Below are 16181 nucleotides of genomic sequence, written 5' to 3'. Positions count from 1 at the left end.
GTATTGATTTTATTTCTATAAGTACTTTAAAAACACAGTAAGAGTTAAAAAGTTAAAAATAAAATTTGAGGATTATTCCTGTTTGCTAGGCCAGTACGTATAGTAAGGATAAAACACCTGAATGCTGGAAACCTTTTCCATTCTTTATTATTTGTGTTCCCTTTCCTTTTCCAGCTTTTAAATATCCGGATTACAAAATTACTGCTTTTAACACACTCTGTCAAACACAGATGCAGTCAACAGCAGAGATTCAAATTCATTTCCTCTCCTCACTATAGCCAGCTTACTCACTGCCATTTACTACTGTGGAATTTTTACTTCTTACCACATGTGTCTAAGATTTCTTAGTTTTGGGGCATAAACAGTGCTTTCAAAAAGCAAATACCTGTCCAGGCCACGAAAAATACAATTTGAAAATTCCACTTCCCACTGAAGGTCCTTAATAGTAATACCTCTAACTACTGTATTTTTGAGGCTGCCTTCAAGTAACAACTACAAACTTGGTAATAACTTTTAAAAAAGACTCTTGAAAGAAGAAAATTCCATCTGAATGGGAAAGAGGCTATTTTACTGGGCAGTGACAGCAAACTTTTTTTTTTTTTTCAATCAGAGAAACTACCTGAAAAGCAAATGAGTGGGTTCAAACACCCAGAAATCGATGATAGTATTTTAGCTCTGTGCTCCAATTGTTTCACTGATTCCTGCAAAACAGTACCAGAATGAGCCTAAAAGGCACCATCAGGATTAGGAGACTACAGAATGTTGCCACTGGCACTGCTCTCAGGGTGTGCTAAAGGTTCCATGTTTGCATGTATTTGCACATCAGCACTGGCAGCTTCCTAGGAAGACTGCCTTCAGAAGCTGGTCCTCCAATCAACATAAACTAGTTCTACATGCACATTTTAAGAGAATTCAGGACTAACTGGAAGCTCAGAGAAATGAAAGGGAACAACCCATTAATGTATTTTATTCTACTCAGAAAACAGCATATCTCAGTTCCATACTTTAATAGGAAAATGATTTGAGGGAAGGGATTGTATCTAATCTTTTCTATGCACCCCCAAAGACACAGAGTAAGGCCTATTTGCCTTCTGGCTGTCAAATCAATACCTAGTGACTCGCTTTAGTTTATTTAGACTGTATTGCTCAATTTTCGACTTCATCTATTATTACCAATGGGTTACGAATTCGGAACCATTAAAACAATAATTTTTGGTTAGCTGTCTAAAAGAAAATCAGGAAAATCACTCAGCTACAGAGGTACAAATGTGCCTTTTTAATATCCAAAGGAAAACATACAAATTGACAAGTAGTCCTTCCTATTTAAATGTCCCTCAGTATTAATGAAAATCAATTAAACCTAATGGACTAGCAAGAAGCACAGACTTTTGTCTTAATACATGTATTAACGAAATTTCTCAGCCTACCTGTTAAACCTAACAAACTATATCCAGCATGAGATATCTCCTATGCAATATTCTTCTTTTCTTCCCTGAAAACAGGGCTGACTTGTAAGGGAGAATGGAGTCCAAGAAAAAAAGGGCAGAAGGAGATTAAAAAAAAAAAAAAAAAAAAAAGGAAGAAAAGAGAATACAATTGAAACTGACAAGGGTGAGCAAAATGGTTTACAAGGGAACATCTGGCACTCACAAGAGGAGGAATGGAACACACAAAGGAGTGGAGAGGTGCTACAGGCTGAGGGAGGGGTGCTGTTTGAAAATTTCCTGGAGCTCAGGGCAAGATTTGAAGACAATTCCGTTAGGAGTTGGGGGGTAACTATCTAACCAAAATATTGTTCATGAATGCTCTTTGATTTAGTCACAGTTTGCTCTCTTCTCCCAAGGGCAAAACTGTCACTAGCTCAATTTGAAATTCTCTAAATAAGGTCAGACTAGGTTACTACCAGATTTTATTATCAAAACAAATTCCAGCCTAAGCATCTAATTCAGAAGGCTCATTCTGACTAGTCCAATATGGTTTGGTCATAATCCCTGGAGCAGGGACTGGGGCTGGGGCAAGGGTGTGGAATAACCCAGAGACCTTTCAAGTCCTGATAACTGTGGTATAAACACAAGCGATTATTTCAATTTTCTCAAAAGATGATTTTTTTCAGGGCAGCCCAGTAAGCCCAGTAATGCCCAGTTTTACTAGAAAATTTTTTATTCATTTCCCCATGCACCAGAAAGTAAGCTAATAACACCCCACTGAGAGTGCTGTCAGGCCAAATCCCTGCACTGCTGAACGCGCCACCGGGATTAATCCCTCCTCACTTGCCATTCCACCATCCACTTGAGGGCAAGGCCCTGGGGACCGCTCCAGTTTACCCCTCCACACACAGTGTCACAGGCACAAGCCTAGAGTGGCCCAATCAGTGCCAAGAAAAGAACAAACTAAAAAAGATTAATTCACAGATGTTCATGCATTTCACATACACTGTGCCCCATGGTCCGTTGCTAGGGCAACAGGAGACCACCAGTGTGCGCTTTATTGGCTTTATGAAGTGCGTCTCTGGGACTATAGTCTGAGAAATGCTGCATTATAATAGTGTGGCTTCTCTGAAGCCTTGTTTTCAGTGTTTATCCACATTTAACCTTCTGAGTATTATAAAAGGCATTGTTATGCATAACCTTCAAAGCCCTCTACCACCACCATCAAACTGCCTCAACTGTCTATCTAGAAACATTAAATTGTATCTCCTGGGGATCCATTTTGCGAAGATCCACATTAAACTGCTCAACCAATTCCACCAGGGGAAGAAAAAAAAAAAAAAAACAGTAAGAAAAATTAAAGATCACTGTATTAGTGCAGCTGACTATATCAACCATTTCTGAACATTAATGATAAACCAAAATACACACATGCCCCTTATTTTCTCTGCATCGGGAGGAGCCCTGCTTTTGAATAAATATCAGGAGTCGGTTTTAACCGGACAGAACAGCACAACCAGAGAGCTTTATCAGGCCAACGTCCCTCTCTATCCAACAGAACTTTTTGTGATGATGGCAATGCTCCATGCCTGCACTGGTATGGCAGTTGCTACAGCCACATGTGCCTACTGATCACCTGAAGTGTGGCTTGTGCCATAGAGAAAAGCTAGATTTTTTAGTTTATGTCATTTTAACAAATATACAGTTTCATGAGGCTACTTGCTATCATACGGAACAGCGCAGGTTTACTGGCTTTCCAGACAACTATATAGGTTTTGAAAAGTTCATAAAAACATTGTCTCTTCATGCTTTTAGTTTCTACTTAATTTATAAAACTCTTAACTCCAAGTAAATGTACACCCGAGCAGTATTCAGGACTGTGGCTGTCTCTCACTGTGTGGTTCCAAACAGCCCCTGGTACTCAGCCTAATCAGCCTGGTTCTTTGTCCAACTGGCCCCTGGATGAAGAGTGACTTCCCTCCTCCCCCACCCAGGGTGGGAGGTTAAAATCACAAATGTCACAACTCTCAGAGCAGTAGCACAGATCAAGTGTTAATCTAAAGGGAAGGGGTGGGTGAAGAGGAGAATACAGGCTGGCGGAGGCGAGGGAGGATCTGGAATGAAGAGGAGAAAAATAAAGCCAGTGAATAGATCAATAGAAGCAACAGCTTACATTCAGATTCACAGGAGAAAGAACACACGGAGACAATCATTTCCTGGGAAAAGCTCAGGCCTAATGAGAATTTACTCTGCTCCTTTATGTGACAACCAGCCCTTTTGTGGCACGGGCTTCCTGACTGACAGGAACCCGGGGGCCCCTTAATAGGATTTCCATATTATTTCCAACACCTGCCCAGAAGTTATTTGTTTACATTGAAGGAGGCAAGATTCTCAAATCAGACATCTGCTTCTAGTTCAGGCATATCTTAGGAAACCATCTAGAAAGCAGCTTTGTTACCATGGTGACATTTTTATTTTCCTCCTTTAGTTGGCTCAAAACATTAGCATTTCCAATTTTATATTGTTGTTCAAAAGGCCAAATGTCGCTCAAGAAAACAAAAGTTTATAAAAAGATAAATGAACAGAATACTCAAAAATTTTCTACAATAATTAAAATGACCGTAAGAAAGAATAAATAAAAACGAAGTGCTATTGTGTTGCCTATTGGCTTCTCTCATTGGGTGGCATCATAACCTGTTTATCTCCCCTTCCTCTCTTCCCCTTAAATATGAACACTCAGCAACCCGAAAAGTATTAATTCAGAAAAGAAAGATCTAAAAATCCTTAGGGTCTGATACAATTAAATATGAGCCCATTTCTATGAAAAATAATCTTCCATGCTTAGAAAAAGAATTTCTGGAATTCCCATCATGGCTCAGGGGAAATGAATCCCACTAGTATCCATAAAGATGTGGGTTCAAGCCCTGGCCTCACTCAGTGGGTTAAGGATCCGGTGTCGTCTGTGAGCATGTCTCGGATACAGTGTTGCTGTGGCTGTGGCATAGGCCGGCAGCTGTAGCTTTGATTCAACCCCTAGCCTATGAATTTTCATATGCCCTAAAAAGGAAAAAAAAAAAAAAAAGAATTTCTAAGGTAACCTAGTACCTTAGAAAGTTCACTTACAAGAAGAATGCATAAGCCATTTTAACTTCCACCTCACTGCCTCCAACTCAGTTCAAGGAGAGGGTGGTAAGAGACAGCAAAGTATAAGTCTTTCGTGAGCATTAGTGGTTGAAAGGGGGATGGAGTAATAAACCATGTAAGGGAAGAAAGGCTGACTGTGCATGAGTGGATTTCATGCATGTGTATATATATATGCTGTTTTCCTGTTTCTAGTGAAGCAAAACTGGAGGCACCACTGAACCTGGGGTGGAGGAGGAAGGGACTTAGGCACCAATTACAACCATCACACATAAACACGAATTAAAGTGACAATACTAGTGCTTGATGCTTCCTAAAAAATGCTTCTTTAAAGTAGTATAATTTATCACATACAGAAATATTTGGATTAGTTCTGAATAATGGATCTAATAAAGTTAAATATTATTTTGTTCACTTTTTAGATTCAAGGTAAAACAACTAAGTATTCAACTTTAAGATTTAGTTTTGAATTGCCAGATCTCAGCAGCATTATTTAGTCTTACAATATTATTTTCTTAGTTTCATTCATCTACCAAGTTTATTTAAAAGAATCCCAAACTCTTATGAGAGGTACTACTTAGCCCTCAGCAAACTTCCTTTCCAGTCCTCTTTCATGAAGCCAGAATTCTGTTCAACCCTGTCCCAAGGCAGCTGTCATGGTAATTATTAGATATGACTTCTCTTCATGTCTGAAATTACAGCTCTTGGTAGTGGTAGGCCCTCAGGTGTAGTCTTTAACCCAGAAGATATCTGAATTACTTCAAACCACCATAAAACTAAATATGCAATTGGATAGGGGTAAGCATTACAGCAGAAATGATTCAAGAAATGGAGAAGTGAGGATATTGAGCGCTCCCCTGTGTAACTTTATGATTTTTCCGGAGTGGGTTACGGTTAAGTATCACTATATAAGAATATGAAAAAGATGGTGAAAAATTATTTCATGTAATTCTTTTGGAAGAATGATCTACATCTTGAGAAACAAATTTTTTTGAAATTCAAATGCCAATTAAAACAAATCTTAAGCCCTTTAAAATTTAAGAAAAAAGTTAACTTTAGATGTGATATTTCTGCAAGAGATGAAATGCATTCTAATTAAAATTAGAGACATTAAACATCAGGATGGAAATGTTTTTCTAGTAATGAAGAGGGCTGGTTTATGGAGGAAAAGAATTAAACCACCCTTGCCAAAAAATCAGCTGGGGAAGGACGACCCCACAACCCGTCTGCCTTTGTTAATTAATATTTGTTCTGCCTCAGCAATTGGTGAAGAATGGCACAGAGAACACAGCTCCCCCAGTCTCATCACTAATCCATTCATGCTCACCACCTGAGGACCAGTTGTGCCCTAAAGATATTTATTCATTTGTTAGGCAAACAAACAATTACAACATATTTTCTGGAATTAGGGCACCTGTTACATTTCACACAGTTTAACATGCCTAGAGGCAGATATCAATTAATACTGAACAAGTTACTTCATCATAAACCCACAGAACAAAAGTCCTGATTATTCTGTGATAAGGTAACACTAAATAGGAAAATACATGGTAGAAAAAAATACCTCTACAAAGAACTTAAAAAAGAGTAATACTGAAACACTCATTTTTAAATTACCATCTTATTTTTGAAAATTCAAAGTTTTAAATTAAATCCTTGAAAGATGTATTTTAAAATACTAAACTACTCCCCTACTACTCAACACCCAAAAATATAATTACCACTGTGTTTATTTGGCTAATGGTATGGCCAACGTTATTGCCAAAACATACTCTATAGTATAAGATTTGTATTGTTAAATTCATTTCTAGGATAGGACTGAATAACATCTACATTCCAAATGCTTGGGGGGGAAAAAAAACCATCTAGAGTAATAGCTGTGAGAGCCAGGGAAGTGACTTGCCCAGGGACACAGAGCTTACCCAGAGAGGGAGAGAGGATTCCTGGTAAAATTAGGATTTCTCTAATTACAACTCCCTTGATTTGTCCTCCTACATACAGTTTCACAAAGAAGATAAAGATTCTTGCCCTCAAGGAGCTAGAAATTTAGTGGGAGAGACCTATGTTCTGTTGGAGCACAGGGCATCTAGGATACTACACATAAGAAAATAAATGTACTTAATATATTTTTAAAATCTTACTAGACTTTGATAACTCTATAGAAAAAGAATGGATATGAGTTTGTGTCTAACTGAATCACTTTGTTGTATAGCAGAAACATCACACTGTAAACCAACTAGACTTTAATAAAACCTTAAAAGAAAAAAAAATTCTACCTGAAAAGGTATTTTTAAAAGGCTTTCTTAAACAATATTTATATTATTATTATTTACATTTGGAAAGTCAAGTTGGATTTCAAATACATCACAGTCTGTGTTTGAAAGTTAAAGGATACAAACTGAATTCTACTTACTGATAATCAGTGTAGATTTCTAGAAATTTTACTTCCCTGATTACTCGTAAACCTCATTAAACTGTTGATATCATCAACTTGTACATGCAAACCTAGATGTCATTCCTCTACCCATTCTTTCATAAAAAGACTTTTCCTAACATGATTCAGGAGAAAGTCTTGATATCACAAGGAAGCGCACAGAGACATCTAATATATGTGCCATTTTTTAGGAAGGCTGGCCCAGGTTTATCAACCAATCAGTGGCATAGGAAAAATTTTAAAAGGAGGGAAACTGTTCGATTAATAGAGACCCTAAGAGAGATCACAACAAAATGGAATGGATCCTACTTGGACTCCATTTCAAGCAAACCAATTGTTTGAAATAATCAAAGAAGGTTGCTTATAGGCTGGTTATCAGAAGCCATCAAATAACTTTTTTACAAAGTAATTAAAGGCATTATAGTTACCAAAAAAAAAAAAAATCCACTCTTTGGGAAAATGTATTTATTTCATGCACTGAAGTACATAAGGGTAAAAAAGCATGCTATCTACTTTGGCTTGAAAATATTTTAGCAAAGAAACAAAAGAACAGATTAAAATGTGGCTAAAAGTTGATAACTCTTATACCTTGATGTTAAGTATGGAAGATTTTTGCACTATTATTTCTACTGTATGTTTCAAGTTTTTAATAACAAAGAATGAGTCAGAGTTGCCCATGAAGCTTTCTTTTTGAGGATGGCAATGGCTATGGTGACCTCTAAACTTTTCCTCATATGTGAAACAAATAAATAAATAAACCTGTCCTCACCACCTACCTTCACAAGTGAAATCTAAACCACGAGCTATACATGTTCATCAGTGGGGTTGACTGGGTAACTAGGGCTTTACCTGATTTTTCGATAGGTTACAGTGGAGAAACTGGAGTGTCCAAGTCACAACCCTTAATTACATACTTTCTTTTCTCAGATTACTGATGCCTAAGGGGAAAACAGGAGATAATACAAGCCCCATCACAGCTTAGTTTGTTGTTGATGTTTGGGGTTTGTTGGAGGTTTTTTTTTTTGTTTTTTTGGTTTGTTTTTTTATTATACCCTCTTTATAGTATTTTATGGACTTCAACTTTAGGCTTTTTGTCTTTTTATAACGTGTCCTTCTAAAGTCTACAGGCCATTAATCCCACCAAGCTTTCTCACAAAGCGTAAGATTACAAGCATTCCTTTCTTTCACAGGTGTATGGGGAAAAGGGAGTGAGTGTTAAAATCCAAACCGCCTGGGCAGAATAGTTATTCCCTCTTCTACTGGCCCATCCTTCCTCCCCAAGTGGTTTCTTCTCTGCTTTCTCTATGCCAAGGGGTGAAACATATTAAAGGCTCATCTCTTCTCAGACTGATAATGCTTTGCAATAGGAAAAAGAGGCAGAGGGGAACAAAAACCAAGTCACAAATGTCACACAAATCCTGGAACAGAACCTTAACCATTAAGGTTTTTTTTTTTTCTTTTTACCATACCTGCACAATATGGAGGTTCCCAGGCTAGGGGTCGAACTGGAGCTGCATCTACAGGCCTACACCACGGACATCAGATCCCAGCCGCATCTAGGACAAACGCTCCAGCTTGTGGGGACACCAGGTCCTTAACCCAATGAGTCAGAGTGAGGCCAGAGATCAAACCTGCACCCTCATGAATACTAGTTGGGTTCTTAACTCCACTGAGCCACAAGGGGAACCCCTTGACCACTAAGTCTCGATATACCAAGTGATGTGGCAAACAGAAGTAATAATTTTGTTAACAAGCTAAAAGCCCACTTTCACCTATAACACCCAACTAATGAGGCAAAAGTGCTTTCTTGGCCTGAATCATACACTTCGATTTGAACATAAAAACAGCCTTAGTCTAATTCTCCATTGATAAACCTTTTCTGCCAAAGAGAATAAGTGTAGAGACAAGAAGAAAAGTAATGTATGATGTTTTAGTCATCTACATAAAATAAATTCCAAAATATAGCTAGGGCAGAATAAAAAGGCATTGCCTTAGATAGAACTAATAAACAGATCACCATAATATCCCTTTAACAAAAACAAAGAACCCATACAGAAAGGCAGGGGGAGATATAGCATATATATATACCCATAGAAAAGCACTGAGTTTGAAAAATAGTTATATGTACATTTTAAAAAACTGTGCCATCCATACTTATACTAGCAAAAATTACAAAAACTATAAAGTTCAATATTGGCGGATTATAGGGAAACAAACTCAAAGATTGCATTTGGCATTTTAAAATGCTGCAGTGTTTCTGGAGGTTATTTTGGCAATGTACAAATCACAAAAAAATATCATCCTCTTTGATTATGCATACGGCACTTTGGGGAAGACAATGCAATGAAATAATAAAAATAAAATCACCACCACTTAAAAGGAAAAAAATGTACTTATGCTATATTTTACAAATAACAAATGGCAAATCCTTCAAGTGCCTGACTTGAGATTACTGCATTCAGGATTAAAAAAAGAATAAGCAATAAACATAAAAAGGACTTGGGAAGTAAAAAGGTATGCATGATAATACCAACTTGGGAGAGCTCATGGAGTTAATGAATCATTGCAGATAGCGAATTTTCAAGTTGGTCTTGATTTTAGCCCTGTTTTTTGCTGGAAGGTGAAGACATATGGGGTGTAATAAGATTAATTTCTCATTCTCAGATTCTTACCAGGTTTTAGGCAACTTGGCCTTCACAGCTCTGAATCATTAACCTCATGTCAAGCAATCAGAGGGAAACAGAGTGATGTAAGGAGCTAATGACTCCTGTTGAACTGGGATCTCCACCAACTAGGAAGCTCCAGGCAGCATGTGGGAATGTCTGCTCGGTCCTCTCTCTGGAGCCAACCAACTTCTACCCCTCAGCCCATAAGAAGGATGGGCAGTGGAAGGCTTCATCACTTTGGAAAATATTTCCTTGGAAAACTCCAGAAGTTATTGAGAAAGTCTCCATTCAGGAAGGAGAAGTAGGAACCTATTTTGGGCTTTCCACTCTATCACTAAGGATGGGGGTAGACTATGGTCAGTTTAACATTTTCAGCCCCCAAATAAAAGGCTTACTATTGGCACATGGATGGCCAAGTGATAAGCAGGTGATTTGGCTCCTTACTTCAACAGCCCCCCCTAGAACACACATACCATTCTGGTTTCTCATCACCAAATAAATTGATTCTTGGACTCCTACAGTGCTTCCTACTTTAGGTCCATATTTACATTCTCTGTCTTTGTTGAAAACTCAGATACAGTTCTGCAAATAACAGCCTTAGGAATAAACTTGGCTACTTGGGCTATAGAAAACAAGATCAATAAAGCCAATAGCATGTGGTTTAGTGGCTAGAGAAACTTCCAAGAAGAGAAAGGCCCACTTTAACAAGGGAATTTCTTTCATTTTTACTTGACACCTAAGGGTAAAACACCTTAATTACCTGAATCTTTACAGTAAGTTTAAATTTATATTTTATGAGCTATTCTGAAATGTGCCCTGTTCAATAATCTGTAACATCAAGAAAACATTTTAAAGTGTCTCTTACAATTAAAGCCATCCACAACCTTGTATAAATCAAAATTTTGCTGCCATATCAAAATGTTACACTGGGACTGTATAACATTGCCCACATCCTCATTACATGCAACACTAATTACTACCAGCAGATTCAGAATTTTCTGCACATTAGAGGCTTTTAGAGGAGCTATAAAAAATTTCAGGCACCATTAATTTAAATTTGTATTGAAATTTCCTTTTGACAGATGGCCAAAAATTACTTATTATTTAGAGTACCAGAGCTGCCTGTTTGCACATTAGAAGAGGAAAGGGAAAAATTAAAAGCAAGAAGGAAATTTATGTCACGTTCATTACCTGTTAAATGTTAAGGAGCATTATCTTGCATGAATAAATTATTTCATACAAGCCTGACTCCAGCTGCAGGCAACTGGCATGCTCTGGCTGACAAAAACCATCCAGTCACACAGCAGACAATCATAAAAAGTCCCTCTTAACCAGGAACCACTTACAGGAGGATGAGGACGATCGATGAAACAAGCAACTAACTGCTTCTCTGAGCATCAGAGAACACATTTACAAAATTAGCCAACTATTTCACCTCGCAAAGCCACAGGACAGCCCTAGACCTGACACAACACGACTTCAAATTCAAGAACTCACAAAAATAGCTATTTATAGCCACCATTCCATAATAAATCAAGGCAAAATCATCCGCCTCTATTACCTTTTGTTTCTCCCCTGGCTTCCAAGCTATATAGATACTCACTCCCAGGCTCATCCTGAATGATTATAGATGATTTCAAAATATACCCTCCTCTGGCATGAGGGACTATAAAATGTAACTGACACAAAAGTGTGCACTGGAGTATAAATATTTTCACAGCCTTCTGGGAGTGGGGCATGGCGGAGGCTTTTGTTTAGTTCACTGGCCTGCCTGAAGCTATGTATTCATCATATGAAGGCAGGGAATGTTTATGTTATTGGTCTCAGAATAACTAGACAGGCTTTCCAAGGGCTGCTCTCCCCATCAATGCATTTCCTTACTACTGCCTAAGTACATATGTGTGGAGTACTTCCTAGACTCTGATTAAGAACGCTTTTTTAATTTAGGTATTGAAGTTCATATTATACAACAAAGTACACAACTCTAAATGCTTAATTAAATAATTCAATGTGTGCAGTTCCGACCGTAAATGTTGACATTTCTATGGGTGTGCAGATACCCTTTCAAATTACAAAGATTCTTGAAGAGCAAAATAGATGGATTTTATTTTCTATTATTTATTGAATTCTGGTGGGCAGGGGAGGGCTCTATTTCCCTTTTACTATAAAAGGATAAGGAATAAAGAGGCATTCAAAGTGAGAGCACAGGTGGTTTTCAGGGGAAGATTTTAGTCTTCACATACACAATTTCATTTAAAACTACAGGAGATGTAACTGCCGATGCTCCAAAACATATCGTTGTAAAATACAAGAAAAGCAACTGACAGCATCTATGCTTTGGCCAATGCTTGGGAAATGCCCTTGCTTTCTAATCTATACAAAATACAATGGCATGCGTAAGACAATTATCCAACAATACAGTGGTATATTTCCATCATGCCTGGCTCAAAAGTTATCAAGCAATTTCATATTTTACTCATTTTCTGCCATGGTAGCCTGTTTTTCTTGTTTGTCTACTATATAAATTCAGGCACCCTTAGAACACCCCATTATGGTATTACAAAAGCATATCCAAAGTATTAGGCCCTAAATAATTTTTCCTCTTCTACAACTTCTCTATAAAGAGATGGAGAAGGCAGATAAGACAGATATAGAACCTAAGGAGAATAACTTGCTGTACTGGAAACCAAGATGTCACTAAAAAACCCCACAAACTTTCTGGTGAAGACAAATACTCTTAAATGTTTTGACAGTTTTCTAGGATGGAACTGCTTTCCAAAATGTATTTCCTTATAAACCAATATTTCCCATTATTTTTCATCTTATAGCCAAAGCTTGACAGAAGAAAAGCAGTTATTCTTTTTCACATGATGAAGACAGAATAAAATGAGCAATGCAAGTCAGATCTTATAATTCAATCTTGGTCTATAAATCTGATTCCAATAGAGAAATAAATGGGACTAATATTTTCAAAAATCTCAAACACATAACTGAAAGCAATCCCAAAATGCAATTAACCACTCTTTGGTAAAACCCACCAAATCATCCTGTAAATCTCTAAGAATCCATTACTAGATATACTCAAATCATTTAGAGCCCACTTTTAAGCCACTCCTTCATCTATAATCTCGAGTCTTACCTTGATGGAATCTCTGTCTATAGGCAAAAGAGCAGCAACATGGGCAGAGCAAGTGGGGAGAGAAAGGGGAAAAAAGAAAGGTACCAGTAAGTTTACATAGAATATGTTTATCAAATTTGATCTCTGCTAAATAATAAATAGCACAGATGTCAACTTTGCTATGAAGTTAATTATTAATACTACTTGACCAGATCCACAAAGAGCCAATCTACCTTTGACACAATTTCAAAAACCAAAGCTGGATATTCATGTTATTTATATTCCTTATTGACTTTTCCACTTATACAAGTGTTTATAGACATGCCTCAGCTCTGTACCATAGCACTGAGATATCTGATGACAAATATTACAGTGTTTCTAAACATCGGAGATGGAAAATTTATGTTTATGCAATAAAAATCATTTACCCAAGACTATATTTCATGGTAATGACACTGAAACAAGAGTATATATGAGGTTTTAATTTTAACCACACCCTTCTGACCCATGAACCACCCATGTACTAAGTAAACTTCCACAAAGGAATGCTGGGAGAGACTTTCATTTGCTTTTCTGACATTAACCAATAAAAATTACTAATAAACACCGTACAAACATATAGTCACATCAAAATGTCTGCATCATCATTTACTTTAGTGGCAGGGAGACATCAACCTTTAAGGAGCACAACTGACCTTTAAATCGATTATTTACATAAACAGTTGTGCTGTTCTTTTAGTCAGAAAAGAGTTAATTTCATGCTTCTAAACAGAAGGTGATAGAAGTGGTTAAACCAACAGATTTCATTAATTTGAGTTGCACTGTTTCAATTACTAAGACTACTGAAATTGTTCTCTTACCAGCAAGAATTTCACTGCACTATATAGGCTGATCTGATTTATAAATAATAATTGAGTCTGTCAAATTATTAAGTGAGCCTTTATCAGCAAGTCTTTCCCCAAAATAGATTCGGTCAAAATTAGCTATTAATGCCAGTGACTATTCCAAACACAGACTACTGTGGCACTTCATTACTGATTTAGACTTGGGAACACAGGAAGGAGCAAGGGATCAGAGGCAATAACCAAGAAATGGGGACCCCGACCCCTCCCCATCCCCCTTTGGAGAGTGCATTAACTCTTGTCAACCAGTAGGGTATCATTCAGCAAAAGACTGTTCCAAAAATTAATTCACTTTCCAGCGGAAATCCTTTGTTTAGTCACTGGTAAAATGAAATCCCAACACAGAATAAACAATGACATCCAGACCTACCCTCAGCAGCAGTCAGGTAATATCAGACTGACATCCTGAGAAAATCACTCACCTCTTTGGTGATCGTTGTCGTGGTGCTTCTTCTCATCTTTAATTGGAAGGTGGGACTGGCCTCCCAGAGCACTGGAGAGGGCCAGAAGGCCGGCACTGCTACCAATGGGTGGAATGGCAGGGGGCTGAAGCCCTGAAGGATGTGGAGTCAGAGGCACTGGCAGGCCATGTCCATGTGACAAATGCTGGGCCTGGAGTTGTTGCTGCTGTGAGAAACGGGACAAAGATATTGAACTTGTTCCCTATATCCGAGACACCCCCAGCCCCCATTAGCAGAAGGCAAGAAAAGAGGTGCAAACAGACAGTGGAAAGCCGAACACCTATGAAGGAAAGATTTGTCTTTTATATATATATATATATATATATATATATATATATATATACACACACACACACACACACACACACACACATATATATACACACATATATATATATGTATATTTTTAAGGAGAGGGAGATGAATAATAGAAAAATACTATCTTTTTTTACTTGGATCTAGTGGTTCTGCAATGCATTGTAAATAACCTAATTTTTAAATAGTGAAATTATCTGTTACTTTTATAGTGGAAATTAGACTTTTTTAACAAAGTATCTGTATCTTGGTCCCCAAAACATAAGGCCTCACTATCGTACATCTCTAATCAAAACATACATGACTGTTAAAGCAGTTACGCTGAACAAAAAAAAAAAAGCCTGAAAATTGAGAAAATTAGTGTTAAACAGTTCTCCCAGAACTGCTGCACAGCATGCGGGGAGAGTTAATTTGAAAGAGAAAACCTGAATTAACAACCCAGAAAAGGAAACTGGTTGCAGCCACCGTTTTAAGCCCTTTAAGTGTCCTCAGCGGTACTTGAGCAAATTACTAAAGAAAATCTAATGTAGCAAGGCTTGGGTCCTCCTGTAGGCTTGCTCAATAATGCTGAAATAATTGGGCACTCTGTGCACGTTTAGTGATGCTCGAATGAAAAGCTAGCGGCCTGCCCTTGTACTCTTCTCTAGCGGCCGCCTCTGTGTTGTGACAGGTTTATCTGAGTGGGACTGTGATGCATGCACCAGTAACTGTGCTGACAAGAGTTTAAAGTCATTTTTACCAGCACACTGGCAACACATGGAGAAAGCCCTCGAGAGGCTGGAAGGGGAGTGCTTGACCTCAGCCAAGGCTGCAGCAAGCTGGGCTACAGAAACTGCGGCAAGCAGGCCTTGCTGCCTCTTCCTAGTGGGATGAGGAGATGGGAGGTGATGGAGGAAGCTAAGTTAAACATGCCCCTCAATAGGAATCCCGTCAACGGAGACCCTACACGAACAATGTTCTATGAGAACACATGTTTGGAAATTCTCAGACTAACTTTTATAGTGGCTACATTTTAATTAACAACCTTTAAAATCACTTTTCAGGCCTATTCTATGGTAGCTAAACAGACTTTTATAATTTTCTTTCAAGCTGCACAAAAGCGCTTTCTCAAAAATGTACGGGGTAGCATATTCTACTCCCCTTCGCTGGAAAGAAGGACCTGGAAATGACTTTTTTTTCTATTTTTAAAGAAAATAATTCAGAGAGTAAAGTAAGGTTTTTCCTCCTCCCTAAATTACTTTATTTCCTTCTTCTTCCCCTCTTTTATAGTCCTGTGTCTGACTATAAAAGTCAAACTGTAGCACTACTTAGTTCTTTTCTACAATTGTTCTGCACCTACTTTCTGGTTACAGGCTCTTAAAATACAGTAAATGAAATGAAGTACTAACACTTTAAAGTCACGTTTACATACATAAAATGGCAAATCGGGACAGTGATGCAGACACCCCATCAACCCATGCCCACCCTTAAGTCCTGGCAATGTACCTAACTGGAGAGTTCAAGATAATGCCTTTCTTCATTTGAGGGGCCAAAATCATGCTCACAATTCTTTATGTACTGCTATTCAGTTGTGACCAAAAAAATACAAGCATAAAATATTTTCTAAGTGTGTAGAAAATACGTCTATAAAGAAGCAAGTTTTAGGTAAATATATGGCAAATTTATTTAGAAACCTTGTCCAACTGAAAGAGCCAGAAAACTGCTCCAATGTTCTTTC

General features: G+C 37.8%; 1 protein-coding gene across 20 annotated transcripts in view; it reads right to left on the bottom strand.

Moving 5' to 3' along the window:
* The window catches only part of TLE4 (TLE family member 4, transcriptional corepressor), a 148808-nt gene that overhangs the window by 57477 nt on the left and 75150 nt on the right, over nt 1-16181 (bottom strand). For 6 of the 20 annotated variants that reach the window (XM_084988418.1, XM_084988446.1, XM_084988468.1 and 3 more), the window contains one exon: nt 14091-14315. Coding sequence is in view for 9 of the 20 variants with exons in the window: in XM_005660175.4 (XP_005660232.1) it covers nt 12808-12824; nt 14111-14315 (222 nt within the window). In the remaining 11 variants the exon portion in view is untranslated. Of the gene's footprint in view, nt 1-12807; nt 12825-14090; nt 14316-16181 lie in introns of all 20 variants that reach the window. The other 14 variants (XM_005660175.4, XM_005660177.4, XM_084988403.1 and 11 more) reach the window with 3 other exon arrangements.

Source organism: Sus scrofa, chromosome 1, assembly GCF_054392235.1.
Source record: "Sus scrofa isolate SSC_HxYL_T2T_F1_AM1 chromosome 1, Sscrofa_HxYL_maternal_Yorkshire_Landrace_v2.0, whole genome shotgun sequence".
In the NCBI taxonomy this organism is placed as follows: domain Eukaryota; kingdom Metazoa; phylum Chordata; class Mammalia; order Artiodactyla; family Suidae; genus Sus; species Sus scrofa.
This window is presented reverse-complemented; position numbering and strand designations above follow the sequence as displayed.